The sequence below is a fragment of the Sebastes umbrosus genome, chromosome 8, assembly GCF_015220745.1.
Source record: "Sebastes umbrosus isolate fSebUmb1 chromosome 8, fSebUmb1.pri, whole genome shotgun sequence".
NCBI classification, from domain to species: Eukaryota; Metazoa; Chordata; class Actinopteri; order Perciformes; family Sebastidae; genus Sebastes; species Sebastes umbrosus.
In genome coordinates, this window is record NC_051276.1 from 23,788,507 (window position 1) to 23,812,286 (window position 23,780).

General features: G+C 42.2%; 1 protein-coding gene across 3 annotated transcripts in view; it reads right to left on the bottom strand.

Moving 5' to 3' along the window:
- rimbp2 (RIMS binding protein 2) overlaps window positions 1–23,780 on the bottom strand; it is a 104,864-nt gene that overhangs the window by 67,315 nt on the left and 13,769 nt on the right. For all 3 annotated transcript variants that reach the window (XM_037777957.1, XM_037777962.1, XM_037777961.1), the window contains exon 2: window positions 22,276–22,389. In XM_037777957.1, the coding sequence (XP_037633885.1) occupies window positions 22,276–22,389 (114 nt within the window). The remainder of the gene's footprint in view (window positions 1–22,275; window positions 22,390–23,780) is intronic.

Below are 23,780 nucleotides of genomic sequence, written 5' to 3' on the forward strand. Positions count from 1 at the left end.
ACTCCAGGGTAAATGAGCACTGCAAATCTGAAACTAATTTTGTTTCGGCCTGTGGCTCCCCAGAAGCTACGGTGAGGTAAATTTTGTAATCAGCGGACCTTTCCTGCATGAGACAGGTGACGTTTTTGTCAAACTGAATAGGAGTTAAGATTAATATGAAGTCTGCTGTGCACGACCGACAGCGTGACAGAAAGTGAGTCGTCGTGCGGGAGCGGCGGAGTCCGGCATTAGCATATAAACAACAGCCTGGAGTAGCTGGCTGCTGCTGCACAAGGCTTGATTGTCAATATGCTCGCTGGTCCTCATCCAGGGATCAGAGAGGAGCTGTCAGGACTTTGATTCCTGTGCACAGGGGAGAGGATAAACAGCTGAAAAACAACACTCCAACCTGTCAATCACTGGACTCTCCGTTTCTATCACCCTGGACTCCAATTTGATATTCAGCAGGACATAAAAAGAACTCCAATTTAGCTTTTTGCTTTGGAGAAATTGACTCAGAAGGGTCCTAAACAGACGAGTGGATGGGAGACAGAGAGAGGCTGGACTAATATCTTTGTGCCTCAGCAACAGTCGCAACGGGCTTTCCCAGATCTAATTCCCTGCACCAATTTTTTACCAGCAGTGAGGTTAATTACCGAAGTTATTATTTAATTTCTGTATTCAACAAACAACAGAAAACACGCCATCTCAGGTCAAATTAGAACTGTATGAAAGGCCAACATAATTTTATGCTTCCTGCCACAAAAGGTGACAACATAAACCTGGAGACCGCCAGACAGAGCAGTGTAAAATGTGTGTGTATGTGTGATTCTCAGGACAGACACCACTGTAGCGCCATCAATTTCTGCTGCCTCCACTCAGCAGGGGCTGGCTGATGCTGGTTTGGAGGGAACAGAGCCAACGTTAGCACTGATCCAAGCACTTTATGCTACTGGAACTCACTACAAATAACTTGAACAGGCCCCTCATACAGTAACACAGCAGCTAGTATGTTGAACACGACAAGCACGTCCGAGTTTGCACAGATATTGTGTCATCCTTTTAGCACGCAGTGAGAAAAATGTATAGCGTTTGATGGTTGCTTCTATCAAAGCACAGTCCAGCACAAGCAGTGAATACAGAATAAGCCATACTCTACCCTTTGGTGTAACACAGGACCACACTGATTATCTTCCCACTGAGAACACTTAAGCAAATGTTGCACCGCTCTCAGCAGTTACCATGGCTGCATTTTGTGCTGGCAAGGCAAAAGTTTGCATTTGAAGCTGAAGAGATGCTGTTTTTTGTTTTTGTTTTTTTTGCAAAAGGTTTTTACATCTACATACAAGTTGATGCAAAACTTAACTCTGCTGAGATTCTTATTTCTCCACGCAGAATACAGAGCCACATCAAAAGTGCTTCTGTGCAGTCTTGAAGGGAACAGACTGCGCTGCTGTGGATTGTTTTATCATACAGAAAGTCTCCATGTCTTTCAAAGCGGTTTTCATGCTTTGAAAATAAAGCAACAGAAGGAATAAGATAGCTAGACTGTGTGCGTGTGTGTGTGTGTGTGTGTGTGTGTGTGTGTGTGGCTGTGTGAGTGAAAGAGAGCGTGACATTACTTCTCTGATATCCCGGCTCATTCAATTAAAACTCTGAACTCCTTCAAATATCTGTCTGAGGCTCATTTACCACCTTAATAGAGTCTCAGCTAAATGTTGATATCTGAGGTTCAGCTGGTGCGAGATGTCAAAGCAGACGCGCTCTCGACGCACCGAGTGGACCTGAATGGAACATAATGGGCTTTTAATTTGCGGGACATAATTTGCCTGTAATTTCTCTCTTCCAATGCCAAGGTTATTAGGATGTGTGCTGCTGAAACTGCAGAAAATGACACACAACATGGTTTAGTATTTACTACGCTAACTAAACTACAACTCTTATATAGGAATAGTTCCATATTTTGGGAGATAAGCTTATTTGCTTTCTCGCCAACAGAGAAGGTGGACACCATTCTGCTCATTAAGTTACAACCAGCAGCCCGACGGCGAATCTGACCGACATTACTGTCTTTAAGAGGCAGTAGCGGGCTCAGTCTAGCTAGAGTCAAGCTGGAGCGAAGATTAGCTACTGATATCATAGGAAACTAGACAACCTAGGGATTCTATTGGTACCAACTATGTCATGCTACCATGTCGGGAAGGAAGCCAAATAACGCTCCAAAGTTAGACTAAATTTAGGCGAGGAAAAACTGCCATGGCCATTTTCAAAGGGGTCCCTTGACCTCTGACCTCAAGATATGTGAATGAAAATGGCTTCTATGGGTACCCACGAGTCTCCACTTTACAGACATGCTCACTTTATGATAATCACAGGATAATTGCAGTATAAATGTGTTATTCTAAAATATTATGCTATTCTAAAATGGTATTTGAATATTTCTGCATACTGGGGTCCCTAAACAGTCTTAGAATTGCATAAATTGGATATCACTGTAAAGCTGAGACTCTTGTGGATCCAATGAGCCCAACTGTATTCACGTATAATGATGTTAGTTCCCATAGTAGCCATTTCATTGTAGTGAGACCATTTTATGAAATTTGACCTCACTGTATAAAATGACCTGTGATGACCTCTAGGATAATCACAGCCTCATGAAACTTTACAACCACAAACTAGAGACCTAGGGCATTCAGAGGATGGATGGCTTTCCTAGGTAGATTGACAATAAGGGGGTTTCTGAGCAGTTTCCAGAACAGAAAGGCTCGACATCCAAAATGCATTCAAGGTCTTGGTGTCTTTATGTGGTATTTTGGAGGTATTTTTGTCGGTTTTCATCAATTCTCGAATGATAAAAAATATTAAATTTAGCACCAAATCTGTGTAACAAATGGTATCAATCCCAAATGTTGCTTCCCAGTTGCTTCAACAACTTATGGGACATAATTGAGCACGGTAATGGCCATCATATACTCTTATCATAATTTTAAAAGCCCATATACACAATTTATTTAATCAATTAATTAATGAATTCATGTTTATTTCTGATTCATGGCTAGAACAACTTGACACACAGTGCTGAGCTGCATCGCAAATTAATCCTCAGGTTCGCAGCTTTCAGTTGATGTACACTACTTTTATGTGAACATACTGTATACTGTTGACCTGCTATCTCCCCCTAAAGACCCCTTGTACCTGCCTAAAAAGGACAAAAACGGGGATATGTGGGTCTCTTAGGGTTAGCATATCTAAGCATTTTAAAATTGTAGCTACAATGTTAACATGCTATTTTAACAATGGATCAATAATTTTTAAATTTTTAAAGTGACCATCATAATAGGTACTTTTGACACAACATTCTACTGCTAATACTTTTGTACTCTCACTTTTGAACACAGGACTTTAACTTGTAATGGAGTACATTAACATTGTTATTGCTCCTATAAACACTCAATATTTCTTCCATTACTGTTTGTTTTAGCACTATTTGTATAAATTACACCAAATCATCAAACATACAGTACACTTATATGCGTAGAGAACATACAATACAATATGATTATGGTCTGCTAGAGAGACTTTATCATTATCAGTAGATGGCATATTAGGAATTCAAGGCACATTCAAGGCTCTGTTAAACCTGCAGAGAGCACAGTGAGCGTTACAGACTGTGTCCATTCCGAGGTCCGATATTTCTGAAAATACAACCGTCTACTTTGCAATTAAGATGAGGCAGAGCACGCAGGAAGCTCGCTGACAACAAAGGACAGATCATCCTCTCTTCTTCCGCTGGCCCCCTCTGACCTGCCTTCACACTCCAGTACACCGGGAGAGAGAACCACGCTGCACGCCGGCGGCAATACACAGCTTTTACCGACTCCCAAAAACACAGACCGCTGTAATTTGGTATACAAACAAATCAGTGCACCATGCATTCTCCTTTACCTCAAAACGACTATGAACTGAGATGGGAACAAAGAGGGGGGTTGGGGGGGTCGGGGTAAAACAGACAGACGGAGAAAGAGATGAAAACGGGAGAGAAAGGGAGGACGAGGAGGGAGAGTGATTGGTAGCTGGCTGCCGTTCTCGCCCGGTGGCCCCACGGCTGATGTACAGGGTTGCGTAATGGGTCTGCATGCAGCGTGAAGCGCAGCAAACAGGGCTTCAGCACATGTAGCTGAAGAGACCACTCAAGCCTTCTGGGGAAGGGAAGTTATTTCAGTGAGCACATACATACACAGGATGAGACAGCCGTGTTTTGACACAGTGCGCTAAAAATAGCACATTCTTAATAGAAAACAGTCAAATCCAGGCTGGCACGAGAGGGGAGGGATAAAACATCTCTTCCAAAGACAGTCCCGAGAGCTGAACTGGGGGGGCATGGTAAATAAGAGGAGAGCGACCCGTTGCAGGGCGAACCACTCTGAAAACATCTCACTGAGACTGTGATCCCACCTGACACGCGTGCGTCCGTCGCCACGCAGCCGCGATCGCATACAACAAACGAACCAAAGCAATTAAGAATCAGCATGAACAAGTTTCGCGGATCTTGTTATGCAATTCCCAGCCTGTGGCGCCGTGTGTTAGGAAATGGCGGCGGACAGGCCTGTTGTGTTTTTTCTGCTTGCACATATATGGCCATTAATCACGCTCGGTCTCTTTGCTCTTTTTCTATTTCCAGAGAAGCGGAGGCCCGAGGGCGGCGGACCTACGGCGCCGCGGCACGTGCAAGGCTGGACTTCAGCATCGCTGCAAATGTCACACAATGTTAGCTCGTTCACTGGAGGGCAGGCTACGGTGAGGACAATCTATAAATGGCACCTTTGCACCTAACTCTTTATAGAGGTAATGTTCGCTAATGCTTTGATGTGACACTCAACCCCTTCTGCTAAAATAATGACGTCGAACGTTTTGCGATTTCTCCTTTTTTAGAAGTGCATCTGATGAATGTATAAATGCTCTCCTGAAGCGCCTCGGTTGCAGTTGAGAGAATCGGTTGCCCGAGTAAATGCAAAATACACTCAGGGTTTAGCGGTGCAAAAACACCAGCTGCATTCCCACCCTGCAGGGAACAAGAGGGAATACCGATGTGTACAGGTATTTCTGTAAACACACAGACAGAGCATGTAGATCAGGACACACGAACAGGTATTTTGTGTGTTCGAGCCACATAAAAGAAGACTTCCCTCTCTCCTCTCTCCTCTCTCTCTCTCCTCACTCTCTCGGGTGCATGAGAGGAGATTTCTGCAGGGTGTGTTGGAGTGTGAGTCATCGTCAGCGCAGAGAGAGAAAGAGGGGAGAGGCATTCTTTAAGTCGAAGGCAGTGCTTATGGCAGCAATGCAGCAAGGAAATACAACCCTCCCTGGCTCTTTAAGAGGGTTGAAATCCAAAACAAATATCAAACAACAACAGCAGGTAAAGAACTCCCAGCTGGTAGATGCATCACGGCGGCTCCAATGTAGCCTATTGAATGATCAGAGCGTCAGACACTGATGGGGTCAGGCCGAAGCTTAATGTTTGAATAATGATGAGTGACTTTCCATCGTGGTCATGTTACTGTAATGGAGACAGCTCTGCACACGCCACTGTAGTTTCACAAAGTATGACACAGTGCAGAGTGGAGGGTAAAAATATTCCCCAGAACAAATTCAGTAAATTACATCTTCAAAGTGTTCCGAGCTGAAACAATCAGTCGATTCATTGATTAGTTGATTGACTGAAAATAATCAGGAACAATTTTGATAATTGTTTCATCGCTTAAAGGTAAGTAGGTAGGTGTAACATTTCGGTGGATCTATTAGCAGAAATGGAATATAATATTCATAACTATGTTCTCATTAGTGTATAATCGTTGTGTTTTCGTTTGCTTAGAATGAGTCCTTCATATCTACATAGGGAGCAGGTCCTCTTCACGAAGTATGCCATGTTGCACCGGCATATTTGTACAGTAGCCCAGAACGAACAAACCAAACACTGGCTCTAGAGAGAGTCTGTCACGTCACATGCTTGTCAAACTGCGGTAACGTGAGCCACAGAGTGCAAAACCGTGGTACCGCCAGCCGCCGTCTGACTTCTGTTGCTCTTAAAGTAGTGTTATTATGGTAAGGATGGCCTCTGAGCGAGGCAAACAGTGTTACCACGGTTTTGCACTTGGCGGCTCATGTTCTTGGAAGTCTTGGAAAGACTAGATGCCGCCAAATCCTACACACTGTACCTTTAAGTCAATTACTAAGCAAAAACTCCAACATCTCCAATAAGAGGATTTGCTGCTTTTTATCTGTTTTTATATTATTATTGTAAACTGAATATTTTTGGATATTGGACTTTTGGTCAGACAAAATGAAGACAGGAACTTGTGATGGACATTTTTCACAACTGCCGAACGTTTTATAGACTAAAAGAATAAACGATTAATCCAAAAAATAATCAGATGAATCAATAATGACAATGGCAGCAGCCCAGCTCGTTTGCATGACATTTGCACAAAATGCAAAACATTCATCATATATCATATTCATGTATCATCAGAGTCATTCCTGAAGGACTGCACTGGAAGATGCTGGGGCTATCTCACACTACTGGCGGAATTTCTTAAGAATTAAGACTATGAGATTTGTTAAAGTCAATATTTTCCACAGTAAACAGTTCTAGCTTTTACATAATAAAATGACTTAATGACCCAAACTCAATTTGTCAATGAAATGTTAAACTCAACAAGCAATTATTATTTTATACAAATGGGAGTCTTTTTAACAGCAGTAGGATTCCAGCAGGTCTTTTTATCAAAGAGCAATTGCTCAAAAAGAACTTGTCAGAAGAGTGTCTGACGCTGACAGAGGCTGGCTACCTGTCCCATTGTGAAAACATCAAACAGACACTATTCAATGCTCTTGCTGCTCATACCTTCAGAATTTCCTCACCCACACTGTACAAAGTTTACATTTCCCAAAGCGCTCTCTCTCGCCTGGCCTCGCCTTACCTTCTCCCACACAGAGACGGTGCAAGCCTTAAAGACCAGTTCCCTCATATCCAGACAAGCGGCGGGTAACAAATGGTAGCTTTCTGTCTCCTCCGGTCTCCACAAGTGCGTAGCGGAGATGGTGAAACAGACGGACCTCTCTTCACAGAATTCTGAAACCGCAGCACACGTCTGCAACCTGACTCTGAAGTTCAGCTCAAGTCCATTCTGCAAGTGCAATCCAAGCCTGCGGATTAAATTACTTCATGCTGCAATAGCTCCAGTCACCCAATAATACACCATCACACAATGACACAGTAAATTAATATGAACTCAAGGCCAGCATAACTACTACATGAGGTAAAGGGCAGCTTCTTTATTCAGCAGTGGTAAAAAGAAAAAGAAATAGTGCCTCTTTTGACAATGTAAACAGACTCCCAGACATTTTCTGGTCTTTCTCTAACTCTCTAAGGGAGTGCAAGTTCAATATTGAGTCCCTGATAGGTGGCTTGGTGCCATATTTTGCTCTGTGAGACCTCTGTCAGGCTACACTTGAGTACATTTAAATGCAGCTCTACGAATGGGAGATTGGCTCCTTGCCATCTTTTTTTGGATGCCAATAAAATATACAACATATATGTATTTATTCACTCGGATTTTGCTCGAATCAGCATATTTACAGGACTTTCCCGAGCTGGCTCTCGATTCACTGGAAAGCAGTGTGATACCTAAGACATCAACTGGAAAGAAAAAACTGAGAAAGAGAGCGTAAAGGAGAGGGGGAGCGATGCAATCTAAGCAAATGACCCAGAAAACAACCTTTTTCTGGTGAACTCAAGTCATGTCAGCGGTGTGAGTCATCCCAAGTCGGCCTGTCAGGACCACTTGCCCCTCACACTCATCCCAAAGCAGCTCCTACTAAGAACAAAACCTCACAGAGGACAGCATCTCAAATGCAGCGAGAGGCAGGAGTCTAAACTTCAACAACAAGCTCACAGAGAGAAAAAACGAAGCCTAACCGCTGAACAAAACGCTCTGATGAACAAGCAGTCCCTACTGAGACAAAGGAGCAATTCGAGGAAGCAAGAGAGGGTTATAGAGGGATACAATAACAACACTCCAGACACAGCTCATCGCAACTCTTCTGACACCGCGAGTGGCCGGCTTATCAGTCAGCTCCTCTGTCTGCATGAGAAACGCTGGCAGCCATCGTTGGCCTTTAATTCCACCCAGGCACCAATCTAATTAAGGGGCACTAGACTGAGCACAATCGCCCACCTCCTCATCATTTACCATTACACAAATAAAGCTGGTAAGCATATTCTACAAATGTGCATATTCATGAAATAAAAGACAAAAAAATAAAAAAAGCTTACAGTATTAAGAGCACTGAGCACAAAGTTATTTTTTTGCAATCTCCACTGTCAACTGTCTAATAAAGCCAAGAAATGCCAAAAACACTTTGGGTCAAAGTGGACTCAGCCTACAGCTCGTATGGCGAAGACGAGAACAGCGGGGTTCATTTTTCTAGTGCTATTGCTGAATAGCTGGGAACAGTCTGTGGAAATACTGGATTTAAACATTGGTACCCCCAAACAAAGATGTTCTCACAACTGTGAGATCACTGCTTTTGAAGATGCAAATTGCTGCGCAATAACAGGTACAAAGTAGAATTACCGCCTCATGGTTGTATGCCTCCACCAACAAGTTAAGTTGCACTTTATATCCATGTTTGTCCAAAATGTTATCACTACATCATTTTATCGTGTTAGACATTCGTGTGAAATTGTCATAATTAGCATATGAATTCTTGAGTTACGGCCAAAAATGTGTTTTGTGAGGTCACAGTGACCTTGACCTTTGACCACCAAATTCTAATCAGTTCATCCTCGAATCCAAGTGGACATATGCGCCAGATTTGAAGAAATTCCCCTCCAGGTGTTCCTAAGATATCGCTCTCACGAGAATGGACCAGACGGACGTATGGACAACCCGAAAACATAATGGCTAATGTTTGTATTAGTATTTTCCCCTAAGATTTGCAATGAGAGGTCTACAGTATGTTACAGAGTCGCAGAGCAACAGGCGAAGCACTGAGGTCACAAAGAGGGCTATGTGAGGCTGTACTGAGGCACAGCGGTGCTTTAAACGCAATGCTAACATCAAAATGCTATTAATGACAATGGTAACATGCTGATGTTTACAGTAGTAGGTATCATGTTTACCATGTTCACCAGTTTAGCATGTTAACATGCTAACATCTGAAACAGTGTGTAACATTTAGGGGGTATCCAATGTCAGAAATGGAATATAATATTAATAAGTTTGTTGTGTTTGCGTTAGCTTAGAATGAGCCGTTTATATCTACATAGGGAGCGGGTCCTCTTCACGGAGCCGACCGCCATGTTTCTACAGTAGCCCAAAACGGACAAACCAAACACTGGCTCTTGATCTATTCACGTTTTTGCGTTGTAGTTCTCCTACACGCTTCGCACACGGGGGAAGTTTGAGTTGGTTGCAATCTGAAACCTCACCACCAGATCCGACACGCTGCACCTTTAATTCCAACTAAACATAGCCTCCAGCTGAGGCTACAGGAATGTCAGCCAAAATGCTCAGTACCAAAAAAAATTTTAAAAGAATGGATAAACCGCACTCTGGGTTAAAGGTTGAGGAACTGCCCCTTTAAACTGCTCTCTTACTTGACAGTGCAGCTTGGGGACTTCAATGACAGGCATTGTAATTAGCCAGCGCATAATGGCAATGACCTTATTAAGCTGCTGCTGGGTCACAAGCAGATTTAGGTTACCAAAACACATGAGCTACCTATTATCCTTCTTTTTTTTTATCAGGTACTGTCTGCTCATACCTTTTTTTTCTTTTATCTCAGCTGGCACATGAGTGCACATACTGTAGATGCACAAAGTCAGATCTTTCTTTAGGACAGCGAGTATCAATATTTATGCACTGGCTGAGTCCATAAATACCAGTGGCCGGTCCAAAAAATCAATGCACGCCTGCTACATATTTTAATCTGCCTATGAAGGTCACATTACTCCCAACAACGCCTGAGAGGGCGAAGCACACACACACACACACACACTCGACTAGATCAGCCAGCACGTTTTGCATTCACGCCACCCTGACCCTGCCCCAGTTCAACTAATGTCACCGAGACACGTACTGTATTAAAGAGTGTAGAAACAGCCATAAATGGATTACAAACGCCATCATACGGCAGATGCTCTAGCTGCGTCTGAGACGGCTGTGTTCTCAAGGTTTAGCCCTGTGTAACTCGTGTACATTATAGATGAGGCAGAGGAGAAGGGGAGTGTTCAGTGGAGCACTATCAGTTACCAGAAGGCCAATCTGAATCTCCCCCGTCATGACTAAACTCTATTTCAGAGCCACGGGGGTGACACAGCAACAAGCTCAGCCTTCCCTGCAGGCAGCTGTAAACTTAAGGCACAACTCTCCGGCCTCCACGGAGCTGCTGCGAAACGAAAAAAAAAAAAAAACTCTGGTGTTCTCATTTCTAAAACTGAGGGGACTGCCAAAGTGATTCCTGCCACCGCATGAATTTGTCACTTTGCTAACAGGGCTTATGAAAGTTAGATGAACATTTTACGATCTTGTTAAAACTGGTTACATTATTAAAAGGGCACATTCATCCTGCGAGGCGAGAAAGGGAGCCCGTAGCAGATTGAAATTTTAATAAGCTCAAACGCGGTGGCTAGAGATTGAGAAACTTGGCAGAGATTTAGCTTTGAAATCCTCAATATGGGCATGAGATGATTTAGCCTCATTGTATCATGCATGCACTCAAGCGGGTCAAAAGACAGGGGATTCTGCAAACCTGTGATAAACCCATTAACCGGCTTAGCTCCAGACACTTCCCCAGTATTTTAATCTGTGTGATATGAAGCAATGTTACTACTGCTATTTTTAATGTAGTCCCTTTTAGCTCGGTGTAATGCGATACTATCAGGACAGTGTGTTTTTACAGGTTGTACTTAACATCACTGTACTGGCATGTTGTTATCTCAAAGCTGCATGTTTTTTTTCTTCCTACGTGGTAGCAGAATGAATGAATACAGAGCGAGCGGCGTGATGCTACAGCCCACGGCCATCATGACAGACCAGACTATGGATGAAGGCGGCTGGTGTCAGCAGGCTCAGAAACACCTGACCCTGGAGGAGACTGGAACGGACTCTCTCTCCCTCTCTCTGCTATCTGCGATAAGGCTGCGGGATAAACGGTATCTTAGCATCATAAGTGTACCGTTATCTGCTAAGGTAAAGGGCCAGCCATTTACTACATACAGTGCTGCTGTGTGTGTGTGTACGTTTGTGTGTGTGTGTGTGTGTGTGTTTGCCCTTGTCCCGATGTGTGCGAGCTGGCACCAGACACTCTGTGTGTGTTATATCATGCCATACATTCCTCCAGCTCCTTGAAGAATCTGTTACAGCAGAGAGGCAATGGGCCTCGTTCCAACAGCAACACAGTCTTACAGTTTACATCAGTCGGGAAATAAGGCAGGAGTGAGACCCATGTTTACTGATTATGAATGATAACACATTTTCTCTGTGCACTGATTAGTGGCAATTTGAATGTTTAAATTTGAAATATTTTTAAGCCATATCTAAAGTAAAACTAATACTAAACATTCACCGTTACAGCAAATTTTACTTGTTTATTCTAAGAAATATCATTGCAAATTGAATTGGGTAGTTTTTGGTTCCTTGGAGGGGTGGAATGCAGAGCTATTATTGGTATCTGTTTACGTCATAAAAGTATTCATATCTTTATTCAGATTTATAAATACACCAAAAGTTAGAAATAATTTAAATTGCTTTATTTTGGTGTTAAATTGTTTTCTACTGCCATATACACTCACCGGCCACTTTATTAGGTACAAGGTGTACCTAATAAAGTGGCCGGTGCTAGTACCGGTCGGTCTTCTGCTGCTGTAGCCCATCTGCTTCAAGGTTGGACGTGTTGTGCATTCAGAGATGGTATTCTGCATACCTTGGTTGTAACGAGTGGTTATTTGAGTTACTGTTGCCTTTCTATCATCTCGAACCACTCTGCCCATTCTCCTCTGACCTCTGACATCAACAAGGCATTTTCGTCCACACAACTGCCGCTCACTGGATATTTTCTCTTTTTCGGACCATTCTCTGTAAACCCTAGAGATGGTTGTGCGTGAAAATCCCAGTAGATCAGCAGTTTTTGAAATACTCAAACCAGCCCGTCTGGCACCAACAACCATGCCACGTTCAAAGTCACTTAAATCCCCTTTCTTCCCCATTCTGATGCTCGGTTTGAACTTCAGCAAGTCGTCTTCACCACGTCTAGATGCCTAAATGCATTGAGTTGCTGCCATGTGATCGGCTGATTAGCTATTTGTGTTGACAAGCAATTGAACAGGTGTGCCTAATAAAGTGGCCGGTGAGTGTATGTTCCTCATATGTATTATGTACATAGGTGCTCAAACAGAGCGTTTCAGAGACAGAGGGTGAAAAGAGACGGTATTTGAAAAATAAAGTTTTTTTTGAACATTAAAGCCTGTAAACATGTTCTAGTAGAAACCCAAAATACAAGTATGAACCTGATAATAAGCATAACATGTCCTCTTTAAATAGTTTTCTACTGCCATTTACTGTATACTCCTCATATGTATTATGTATCTTATAAGTATAACTGCCAAAAAATCTACAAAATAACATACAGTACTGAACCATTTACCTAAATTAATCAAATAATATATCATCAAAAAAAGCCTTCATTGAATAAAAGCTGTGTAAGTGTTTACAATCAGGGAGGAAATGAATAATGGAAACACAACAGGAGGGATGAAAGTGGGAAAATACAAATCAGAATTGCAGTGGGCCATATTGCATACATTTTTTCTTCTTTAAATTGCAGTTTGATTGTGTTTGTAATGGTGGTCAAAATCGTCTATGATAAAAAATTCTAAAGCTATTGACAAGAAAGCTCAGTGGGTCGTATTGCATAATTAATAGAGGCACGAGATGATTTAGCCTCATTGTATCATGCATGCACTCAAGCGGGTCAAAAGATGGGGGATTCTGCAAACCGGTGATAAATCCATTAACCAGCTTAAAATGCATATTGCAATGGGACGAAGTCCAGATGGAAATAAAGTTAGTTTGAAGTGTCTGTGAAAAAAATGACACCTGTGCAACATCAGTCAAATTGTATCCTGTACAGCCCAACAAATCTGGTGAAGAGTAGTAATTATGGTAGTACTGGTACTAACAGTACTGAGAATAAACGTTGCTGAATATCTGAATGTTGAACTGAAAACTATCTCAGTGCTTTTATAAACAATCACTGCAGATCTAGCAAGAATAGATGTGACAGAAACATAAACACACATGTTCCAATCTAACTGCAGATTCTCACACACGCTGCACAATGTAAACTAATCCCTCTTTAGCGGTATTTGGCAGACCACTACGGTCGTAAACAAACACATCAGTATCAATTAGAAACCAGGGCGACCCCTGTGCGTCAGTAAAGACGATCACTGATAACTAGTCAGTCCGCTGGAGGAGCGGGAAGGGCTGCTGAGTGAATGTTGTGTAGCAAAAGCAGTGTGCGGTCCTGGGTCAGCCAGCAGCATCTGAGCGTTAATAAGGGGGGTAATTGAATTAGAGGATCAGTGGAGGCCTGTAGTGTGGGCGCCACACGGCTCTAATTTCATTACAAGTGATGTAAACATGAGGTTGGCCCCCCAGTGCGGAGGCCTCCCGCATCAATACATGCACAAACACACAAAAATACAATGTTCACATACAGTATTAATAACAAAACCACAAATCTACACCGGCGTAACATCCAGCACCACCATGCAGAGATTTCAGCCTGTGTTCAAGTGATGAAGTGATAAATGTGAATCAGGGGGAAAATCTGCAGTATGTGGCACAAGAAAAGCAGGAACACAGCATCAGCTGTTCAAAATGTCATTAAATCTTGTGCAGCAGAACGGCGGCTCAGCGGTTAGCACTGTTGTCTCATAGCGAGATCGATTCTCAGCCCTTCTGTGTTTATGTTTTTTCTGAAAATGAATAAATGATAAATCTGGCATTGATGGTTGTGTAGGCGAGAGCACATGAGACATTAAGTTGACACCGGGGAATGTTTTTAGTTCTGTTCGTTCAGAAGAACATGATGGGCACCCACAATCTATGACATCCGTACTGCAGAAGTGAATCTGCGTGATGCATATTTATGATCAGCACTCGAATGTGCCTCGGCCCGATGATTCACTTGACCATCAAACTGAGCGCGGCCTAGTCAAACCCGTAGGCTCGACTGTAGGCCTCCTTCCGCTGATGAATAGTTATGAGGGCAGGAGTTAACCAAGGAGAAACTGTTCCCATCCCTAATAAGTCTTTCCCCTTCGCTATCTCGGCTGTGACAATGAGACACTCCCAGGGACGGACGGGTAATGGGTCACATCCTCAGCTTTTCAACATGCAGGTGGGCCAGTCAGAGCAGCAGGAAGAAAACCGACGGATATAGAGACAGAAATAGTCTCCTGCAAAGGTACGAAGAGAACTGCATAGCCTAAACTCTTTGCCAAAACATCATACTTCATCGGGCAGTAAATCTTCTCTACTTTAAACAGCATATCTGTTCACGTAACTCACATCTATCAAATGCTCAATGCTGAAAAATGCTCAAACCTTGTTCAGACCAGTCTTTGACAGATGCGCCCGTTTTATTTTTTGACACCCTGGAGAGCCGGCCAATTTACCTCACAAGTTTACCCCTGCAGCGGAGCAGGAGGATGAGGACAGACGTGTCAGGTAGAGAAACATCCCACCTCCGCGGCAGTTCATGTTTTTCAAAAAGCAATACTATGTAACTGAGACCAGCAGGATCACGGACGATCCCGACCGACTTTACTGTCTTTCAGAGGCTATAGCAGGCTCAGTTTTAGAGGCTGAGTAATGCTACAAAGTTAGGCTAAATTTAGGCGAGGAAAAACTGGCATGGCCATTTTCACAGGGGTCCCTTGACCATGAAAATGGGTTTTATGGGTACCCACGAGTCTCCCCTTTACATACATGCCAACTTTATGATCATAACATGTAGTTTGGGGCAAAAACCATGCAGTTTTTTGAATGCAGTATAAATGTGTTATTTTCGCCTTTTCTAGAAATGGTGTGTTTGAATATTTCTGCATGCTGAGGTCCCTAAACAGTCTTTGAATTTGCATAAATTGGGTATCACTGTAAAGCTGAGACGCTTGTGGATCCAATGAGTCCAATTGTATTGAATGTGACTGAAACATAAGATTATATTCCTGTGACTGCATTTTCCCCAAAAACTGTAGGTGCATAATTTATAGGCAGGAAAGTGACTGAAGACGAAGAAGAGAAGGGCTTCTTTCTTCTGCCACTTTCCTTGATCTGGAAAACTCCTGCAGTCATACACTACAAAGTGGAAGACGTTGATGTAAATGTCAGCTTTTGCAGAATAACAACTATAACTGTGAAATTCCCTTTTTAGCACAAATCTGCATGCTTAAAGGAGGACAGAAAGGGTACAAAATCTCTAGGACAAAGTTTAAAAAAAACGTCACTTTTATCAAGATTGCTGACAGGAAAACACCCACGCTGCATGAGACGGGAAGATGTTACAGCTGCAGACAGCTGTGTACACGAGGAAGATACCTTTACCGGGGTGCGTCTGCGGTTTGTTGATTGCATCTCCATCATAAGATAACAGAGCTGCAGGCTAATGGAGCTTGCTGTAGGAGTGCCTCATGCTCTGTCAGTTTTTCATTACCACCACACTCTTACGCAGGACCATTCCGTATTGATAATTACTGATGCTTTACGCTAATCTTTCAGGATCCATAATCAGCTGTTTTTCCACTTCAAGGAACCAACAACACCACCTCCACCCCCTCACCAATACCCCTGATCCTCCCAGTCCATTTCTCTGTTGACAGAGCGGTGCAAAACACCGGCTTAATGATGCACGTTGACTTAAAAAGCGCTCGTTTCCCAGCAACCGCCACAGGTACGAGGGAAGAGCTTTTGTGTGACCAGACTTAGTTCAAGGATGTTATAATTATCAGAAAATTTAGGGGCTGAATGGAGGCAACAACCGCCGAGTAATAATACCATAAACTCCATAATTCACACTGAACATTGGGCCTCATACAGGAAGCGATATAAAAACAAATGTTCTCTTAGTTTTGTTCATATCCATGATCTAAGTTCTTCTTCTTACAGCATCTTTTGGTGGCATCTCTCCAATTCTTGGGCATGTGCTGGAGTATTTTCACACGGCACAACACTTGCCCTTATATAGTGTTTAGGGGGCGTTACCCATGCTAATACCTGCCCATATAGTGTTTAAGGGTGTTACCTATGCTAATACCTGTCTATATAGTGTTTAGGGGTGTTACCTATGGTAATACCTGCCTATATAGTGTGTAAGGGTGTTACCTATGCTAATACCTGTCTATATAGTGTTTAGGGGTGTTACCTATGGTAATACCTGCCTATATAGTGTGTAAGGGTGTTACCTATGCTAATACCTGTCTATATAGTGTTTAGGGGTGTTACCTATGTTAATACCTGCCTATATAGTGTTTAGGGGCGTTACCTATGCTAATAACTGCCTATATAGTGTTTAGGGGATGTCACCCATGCTAATACCTTCCCATATAGTGTTTAGGGGTGTTACCTATGTTAATACCTGCCTATATAGTGTGTAAGGGTGTTACCTATGCTAATACCTGCCTATATAGTGTTTAAGGGTGTTACCTATGCTAATACATGTCTATATAGTGTTTAGGGGCGTTACCTATGGTAATACATGCCTATATAGTGTTTAGGGGCGTTACCTATGCTAATACCTGCCCATATAGCGTTTAAGGGCGTTACCTATGCTAATACCTGTCTATATAGCGTTTAAGGGCGTTACCTATGCTAATACCTGCCCATATAGTGTTTAAGGGCGTTACCTATGCTAATACCTGTCTATATAGCGTTTAGGGGCGTTACCTATGTTAATACCTGTCTATATAGTGTTTAAGGGTGTTACCTATGCTAATACCTGTCTATATAGTGTTTAAGGGTGTTACCTATTCTAATACCTTCCCATATAGTGTTTAGGGGTGTTACCTATGCTAATACCTGTCTATATAGTGTTTAGGGGCGTTACCTATGCTAATACCTGTCTATATAGTGTTTAAAGGCGTTACCTATGCTAATACCTGCCCATATAGCGTTTAAGGGCATATACCTATGCTAATACCTGCCCATATAGCGTTTAAGGGCGTTACCTATGCTAATACCTGTCTATATAGTGTTTAAGGGTGTTACCTATGTCAATACCTGTCTATATAGTGTTTAAGGGTGTTACCTATGTTAATACCTGCCTATATAGTGTTTAAGGGTGTTACCCATGTTAATACCTGCCTATATAGTGTGTAAGGGTGTTACCTATGCTAATACCTGCCTATATAGTGTTTAAGGGTGTTACCTATGCTAATACCTGTCTATATAGTGTTTAGGGGCGTTACCTATGCTAATACATGCCTATATAGTGTTTAGGGGCGTTACCTATGCTAATACCTGCCCATATAGCGTTTAAGGGCGTTACCTATGCTAATACCTGTCTATATAGTGTTTAGGGGCGTTACCTATGCTAATACCTGTCTATATAGCGTTTAAGGGCGTTACCTATGCTAATACCTGCCCATATAGCGTTTAAGGGCGTTACCTATACTAATACCTGCCCATATAGTGTTTAGGGGCGTTACCTATGCTAATACCTGCCCATATAGCGTTTAAGGGCGTTACCTATGCTAATACCTGTCTATATAGCGTTTAGGGGCGTTACCTATGCTAACACCTGTCTATATAGTGTTTAGGGGCGTTACCTATGCTAACACCTGTCTATATAGTGTTTAGGGGCGTTACCTATGCTAATACCTGTCTATATAGTGTTTAAGGGCATTACCTATGCTAATACCTGTCTATATAGTGTTTAGGAGCGTTACCTATGCTAACACCTGTCTATATAGTGTTTAAAGGCGTTACCTATGCTAATACCTGCCCATATAGCGTTTAAGGGCGTATACCTATGCTAATACCTGCCCATATAGCGTTTAAGGGCGTTACCTATGCTAATACCTGCCTATATAGTGTTTAGGGGCGTTACCTATGCTAACACCTGTATATATAGTGTTTAGGGGTGTTACCTATGCTAACACCTGTCTATATAGTGTTTAGGGGGCATTACCTATGCTAATACCTTCCCATATAGTGTTTGGGGGTGTTACCTATGCTAATACCTGTCTATATAGTGTTTAAGGGTGTTACCTATGCTAATACCTGCCTATATAGTGTTTAAGGGCGTTACCTATGCTAATACCTGCCTATATAGTGTTTAAGGGTGTTACCTATGCTAATACCTGTCTATATAGTGTTTAGGGGCGTTACCTATGCTAATACCTGCCTATATAGTGTTTAAGGGCGTTACCTATGCTAATACCTGCCTATATAGTGTTTAGGGGCATTACCTATGTTAATACCTGTCTATATAGTGTGTAAGGGTGTTACCTATGCTAATACCTGCCTATATAGTGTTTAAGGGCGTTACCTATGCTAATACCTGCCTATATAGTGTTTAGGGGCATTACCTATGCTAATACCTGTCTATATAGTGTGTAAGGGTGTTACCTATGCTAATACCTGCCTATATAGTGTGTAAGGGTGTTACCTATGCTAATACCTGCTTATATAGTGTTTAAGGGCGTTACCTATGCTAATACCTGCCTATATAGTGTTTAGGGGCATTACCTATGTTAATACCTGTCTATATAGTGTGTAAGGGTGTTACCTATGCTAATACCTGTCTATATAGTGTTTAAGGGTGTTACCTATGTTAATACATGCCTATATAGCATTTAAGGGCGTTACCTATGCTAATACCTGTCTATATAGTGTTTAAGGGTGTTACCTATGTTAATACATGCCTATATAGCGTTTAGGGGCGTTACCTATGCTAATACCTGCCTATATAGTGTTTAAGGGCGTTACCTATGCTAATACCTGTCTATATAGTGTTTAGGGGCGTTACCTATGCTAACACCTGTCTATATAGTGTTGAGGGGCGTTACCTATGCTAACACCTGTCTATATAGTGTTTAAAGGCGTTACCTATGTTAATACCTGCCCATATAGCGTTTAAGGGCGTTACCTATGCTAATACCTGCCCATATAGCGTTTAAGGGCGTTACCTATGCTAATACCTGTATATATAGTGTTTAGGTGTGTTACCTATGGTAATACCTGTCTATATAGTGTTTAGGGGTGTTACCTATGTTAATACCTGTCTATATAGCGTTTAAGGGCGTTACCTATGCTAATACCTGTATATATAGTGTTTAGGGGTGTTACCTATGGTAATACCTGTCTATATAGTGTTTAGGGGTGTTACCTATGCTAATACCTGTCTATATAGTGTTTAAGGGCGTTACCTATGCTAATACCTGTATATATAGTGTTTAGGGGTGTTACCTATGGTAATACCTGTCTATATAGTGTTGAGGGGTGTTACCTATGTTAATACATGTCTATATAGTGTTGAGGGGCGTTACCTATGCTAACACCTGCCTATATAGTGTTTAGGGGCGTCACCTATGTTAATACCTGCCTATATAGCGTTTAGGGGCGTTACCTATGTTAATACATGCCTATATAGCGTTTAGGGGCGTTACCTATGTTAATACATGCCTATATAGTGCTTAGGGTGCTTTACCTACAACAACTATCGGCCACTAGCCTTCAATATACTATAAAGTGGGATTCATCATTCAGCACACCTGGGTGAGAGCACATTTGGATGGTTAAGAACATTTGGTGCATCTGGAGTTGACTACTCTCATTTATTCTCTTAACACAAAATTAAGAGAAATTTAAGAAAATGTTGCAGCAAGAGGATGTGTCAAAGCATGTACAGGCAAATGCATGATTAAATGTCCTTTACACAGAATTGTTACAGGACAGTTTGACAAAAAATATTATTATTCATATTTGGTTGCTTTGAAAATTCTGCTGCACACGACTGAAATGGCAGGCGATCCCTTAAGACATGTTGACAAGCTAATTATCAAGTGGCCCTGTCACAAGCAGGCGGAGAGTTTAAAAATAAAGTTCACAACACCCTCATTATGTAAACAATCCCAGTCAGTGGTGCTAACCTCGCACCCCTATACACTACAGATGACATACTTTGACAAGAAGGCCACGCTCTCACTCAAGAAGGTTTGAGGGTTGTGAAAGGCGTACGAGAGTATCGTGTGTTCCTGTAGGTTCGCCCAATATATCCAAACCAAAACCAGGAAACATGAAAAGAGAAAGATGACACAGACAACACCTTTGTTAGTTTCTAACGTCTCCATTACTGCCAATGAAATGTCAGGTCACTAGGAAATGTCACTTAAATTGACTGTTCATTAACACGTAAGAAAAAGCTGCTAATAACAAAGCTTCTGTTTACGGTTCAGCCAACAGATGTCACCCATAACGTTGCCCTCTGTGAAAACAACAGTCTGGTAAGTGCTGAGGGGACACAGGAGAGAAAGCCAGCATCCTCACACACACACACACACACACACGACTCATCCCCTTTGCGGAAGCAGCAGCACACTGAGGTCTAATCGATGCAGCTCATTCATATTGAACCACCGACGTCAGGGGAAGCCGGGGGAATTACAAGCAGCCTCCGCTGTGATATCGCAGCCTAGAGGAAGCCTGAAGGAAGACGACGCCAGCTTCGCTCTGGAAACCCGCCGTTTACTGGCCACGTCATTTTCAACAACATGGCTGCTGGGTCTCCTCGCTCAACAGGAAATGACACCGAACAGGTACAACCGTACTTAAACCAGATTGTTAAAAAAAACAATACGCCATGTTTGAGATATTTAAGCATTATCTTAGCTGTGAGAAAATGAACCATCCAGCCTTGATGAGCAGCCATGTAGACCTATTTACAGTATTGTATATATATCTATACAATCTCCTACACAAAACCGATGCTACAAACTATAGGGTGGGGCGATATGATGGTATATATGGTGCAACGGTAGAAATGTGTCCACCGATAGATTTGGAAATACCCTGTGTGTTCCAATACCCATAGTACCATACTCTTTAGTATGCCAGAAATAGATTTAGTATGTCCTAATACATAGTATGTCAAATGCAGTATGCCAAAAATACCAGGATGTCCTGCTACATCCGGTCGCATTTTGCCAGATTATCTACTGGCTATTCTGACCCATAATCCTCTGCTCAGGGGATATATGAGCAAGAGGGTCAAAGTTCAAGGCGCAATGTTACGACTAAGTAGTATGTCCCAATTGTATGCATACTGCATGCAACAGTACATACTTTGCAAGAGAAGCTGCAGTACGTACTAAAAGTAATATAGAAAAAGTATGCGATTTGGGGCGCGGCAACCATTTCCACTAAAGTAACAAATCTTGCATGATCTTGATATTCTCGCGTGATCTCGCAAATCCAGCTGCCTCGCAACGTGATTTGGGCAGTAATGGAGGAGAGTGAAGTTACAGTGTAGCAGGAGGCATCCGAACCAACACAAGACATGATTACCAGACATTTGCACACTGTAGTATATTTTGACAGTGTTTTGTCAGCTTGAAATAAAAGATGAGCAAATCCTGCAGAAAAAATATCAAGTCTTGTTTTCTTTTGGTATACTCTAAAATACAAATAAGTTAGATTTTTTTATTGCACTGACTGAAGTCAGGCTGATATTTATTTGCACCTGTAGGCTAACACTTATTGTTGTCATTCATGAGGGAAATATGTATGATTTGTAACTTAAAATTATGCAAAGTTAGTCAACCGGCCGGTCTGCAAGCAAATTCCTGTAGGCTGGGTCTCCTCCTCACAGGGATGAGGTGAACACACAGACCTTTAAGTTAAGAGGCATTGTCTCCTGACTTCTCCCTGACACGGTCAGCGGTCATGAAACACAGAGAAAACTGCCACTTTGACCCCAATTAATCCCAATGATGACTCTAAATGAACCAGGCAGCAGCGAGCACAGCTCATTTCAAAATTAAACCAACAACTGGAGGAAAAAATAACTCATGGTTCACAAGTTCACAATCCAAAGCAGAGAGAGGAGCATGAAAGCGGGACAATCGCTGAAAGCAAATGCCTCCGCAGCGGTCTTCAGCTGTAATGGACCATGCATCCAGTCCAGCATCAACAAGCCTTTACCTCCCTTTCACACAGACAGACAACTCACCAGCAACTTCTGCTTTAGCCTTTGGTGGCTCAGAGTGTCCGGGTTGAGTCTCAGAGATCCGTTGTCCAAATGCTGCACACCACGGAGCTGGAGGGGCAAAACTTCATTTCTCAGCTGTGTGGGGGGAAACAGAAAAGAAAACGATTATAATAAAATCATTTAAAGCATTTCAGTCAAATCCATATAGTAATAATAATACTGTGCATTTTCTCAGGAAACAAAACCTGTCCACCATGGTTAGTTATCCGATTAACAATGCTAGTTTTACAGTTTTGATTGTGCAAACTTATTCCACATAACCCTTCACCGCTGCTGATGAGTGGCCGCTCAGAACCAGCAGGTGGTCCGAGTGGAAAGACAGCCAACAGCTACACTCATGCAGTGAAAACAGTGTGTTCCCTGTTGTCTCCCCTGTGTCGCCCTTCATTGATCTTCACAGGTTCAGTCAGACAATAGAAGTATCTACTGGACTACCTGCCCACCTGCTGCTTAGAGCACATGTTGGACACAGCATTCCACTAAACTTTGCTTACAAGGAAAATAAAGTTACTGGTGTGCAATCTAGTTAAAAAACTACTAGGGCTGTCAAAGTTAACGCGATAATAATGCGTTAACGTCATTTCTTTACCGCAATAACAGAACTGGCGATTTCTAGGTAAATTTTGACAAAGAAAAACTGATATGGCCATTGTCAAAGCGGTCCCTTGACCTCTGACCTCAAGATATAGGAATGAAAATGGGTTCTATGGGTACCCACGAGTCTCCCCTTTACAGACATGCCCACTTTATGATAATCACATGCAGTTTGGGGCAAGTTATAGTCAAGTCAACACACTGACACACTGACAGCTGTTGTTGCCTGTTGGGCTTGAGTTTACCATGTTATGATTTGAGCATATTTTGTATGCTAAATGCAGTACCTGTGAGGGTTTCTGTGGACAATATTTGTCATTGTTTCGTGTTGTTAATTGATTTCCAATAATAAATATATACATACATTTGCATAAAGCAGCATATTTCTCCACTCCCATGTTGATAAGAGTATTAAATACTTGACAAATCACCATTTAAGGTACATTTTGAACAGATAAAAAATGTGTGATTAAATATTTTAATCGATTGACAGCCCTAAAAATAACGTGATAAAAATAGAAAAAAAATGTTTTTATGATGACTCAGCTGTAAAATCAAATCAAAAGTCCTGATGGGCCGTGCTTGTAAATCTGTGCATGTCACAAGACATCAACATCCCAGTCATCCAGATACTTCACAAAGCTCTGTTTACTCTCATTCCAAAATCTGCAAACAACCAAGCAACATGTTGACCTAGTGTATCAATGAAAAACAACACTTAAGCACTCATTCAACCAGATACTTACAAACCCACACAAGTATAAGATGCCAACGAGGTAAAATAACATCCTCTCTCCATGTTCAGCCACTTAGCCAGCAGCGCTGATAGCACTACCTAAACTGCATGTTATTGCCAAGCTAGTAGAGCTGGC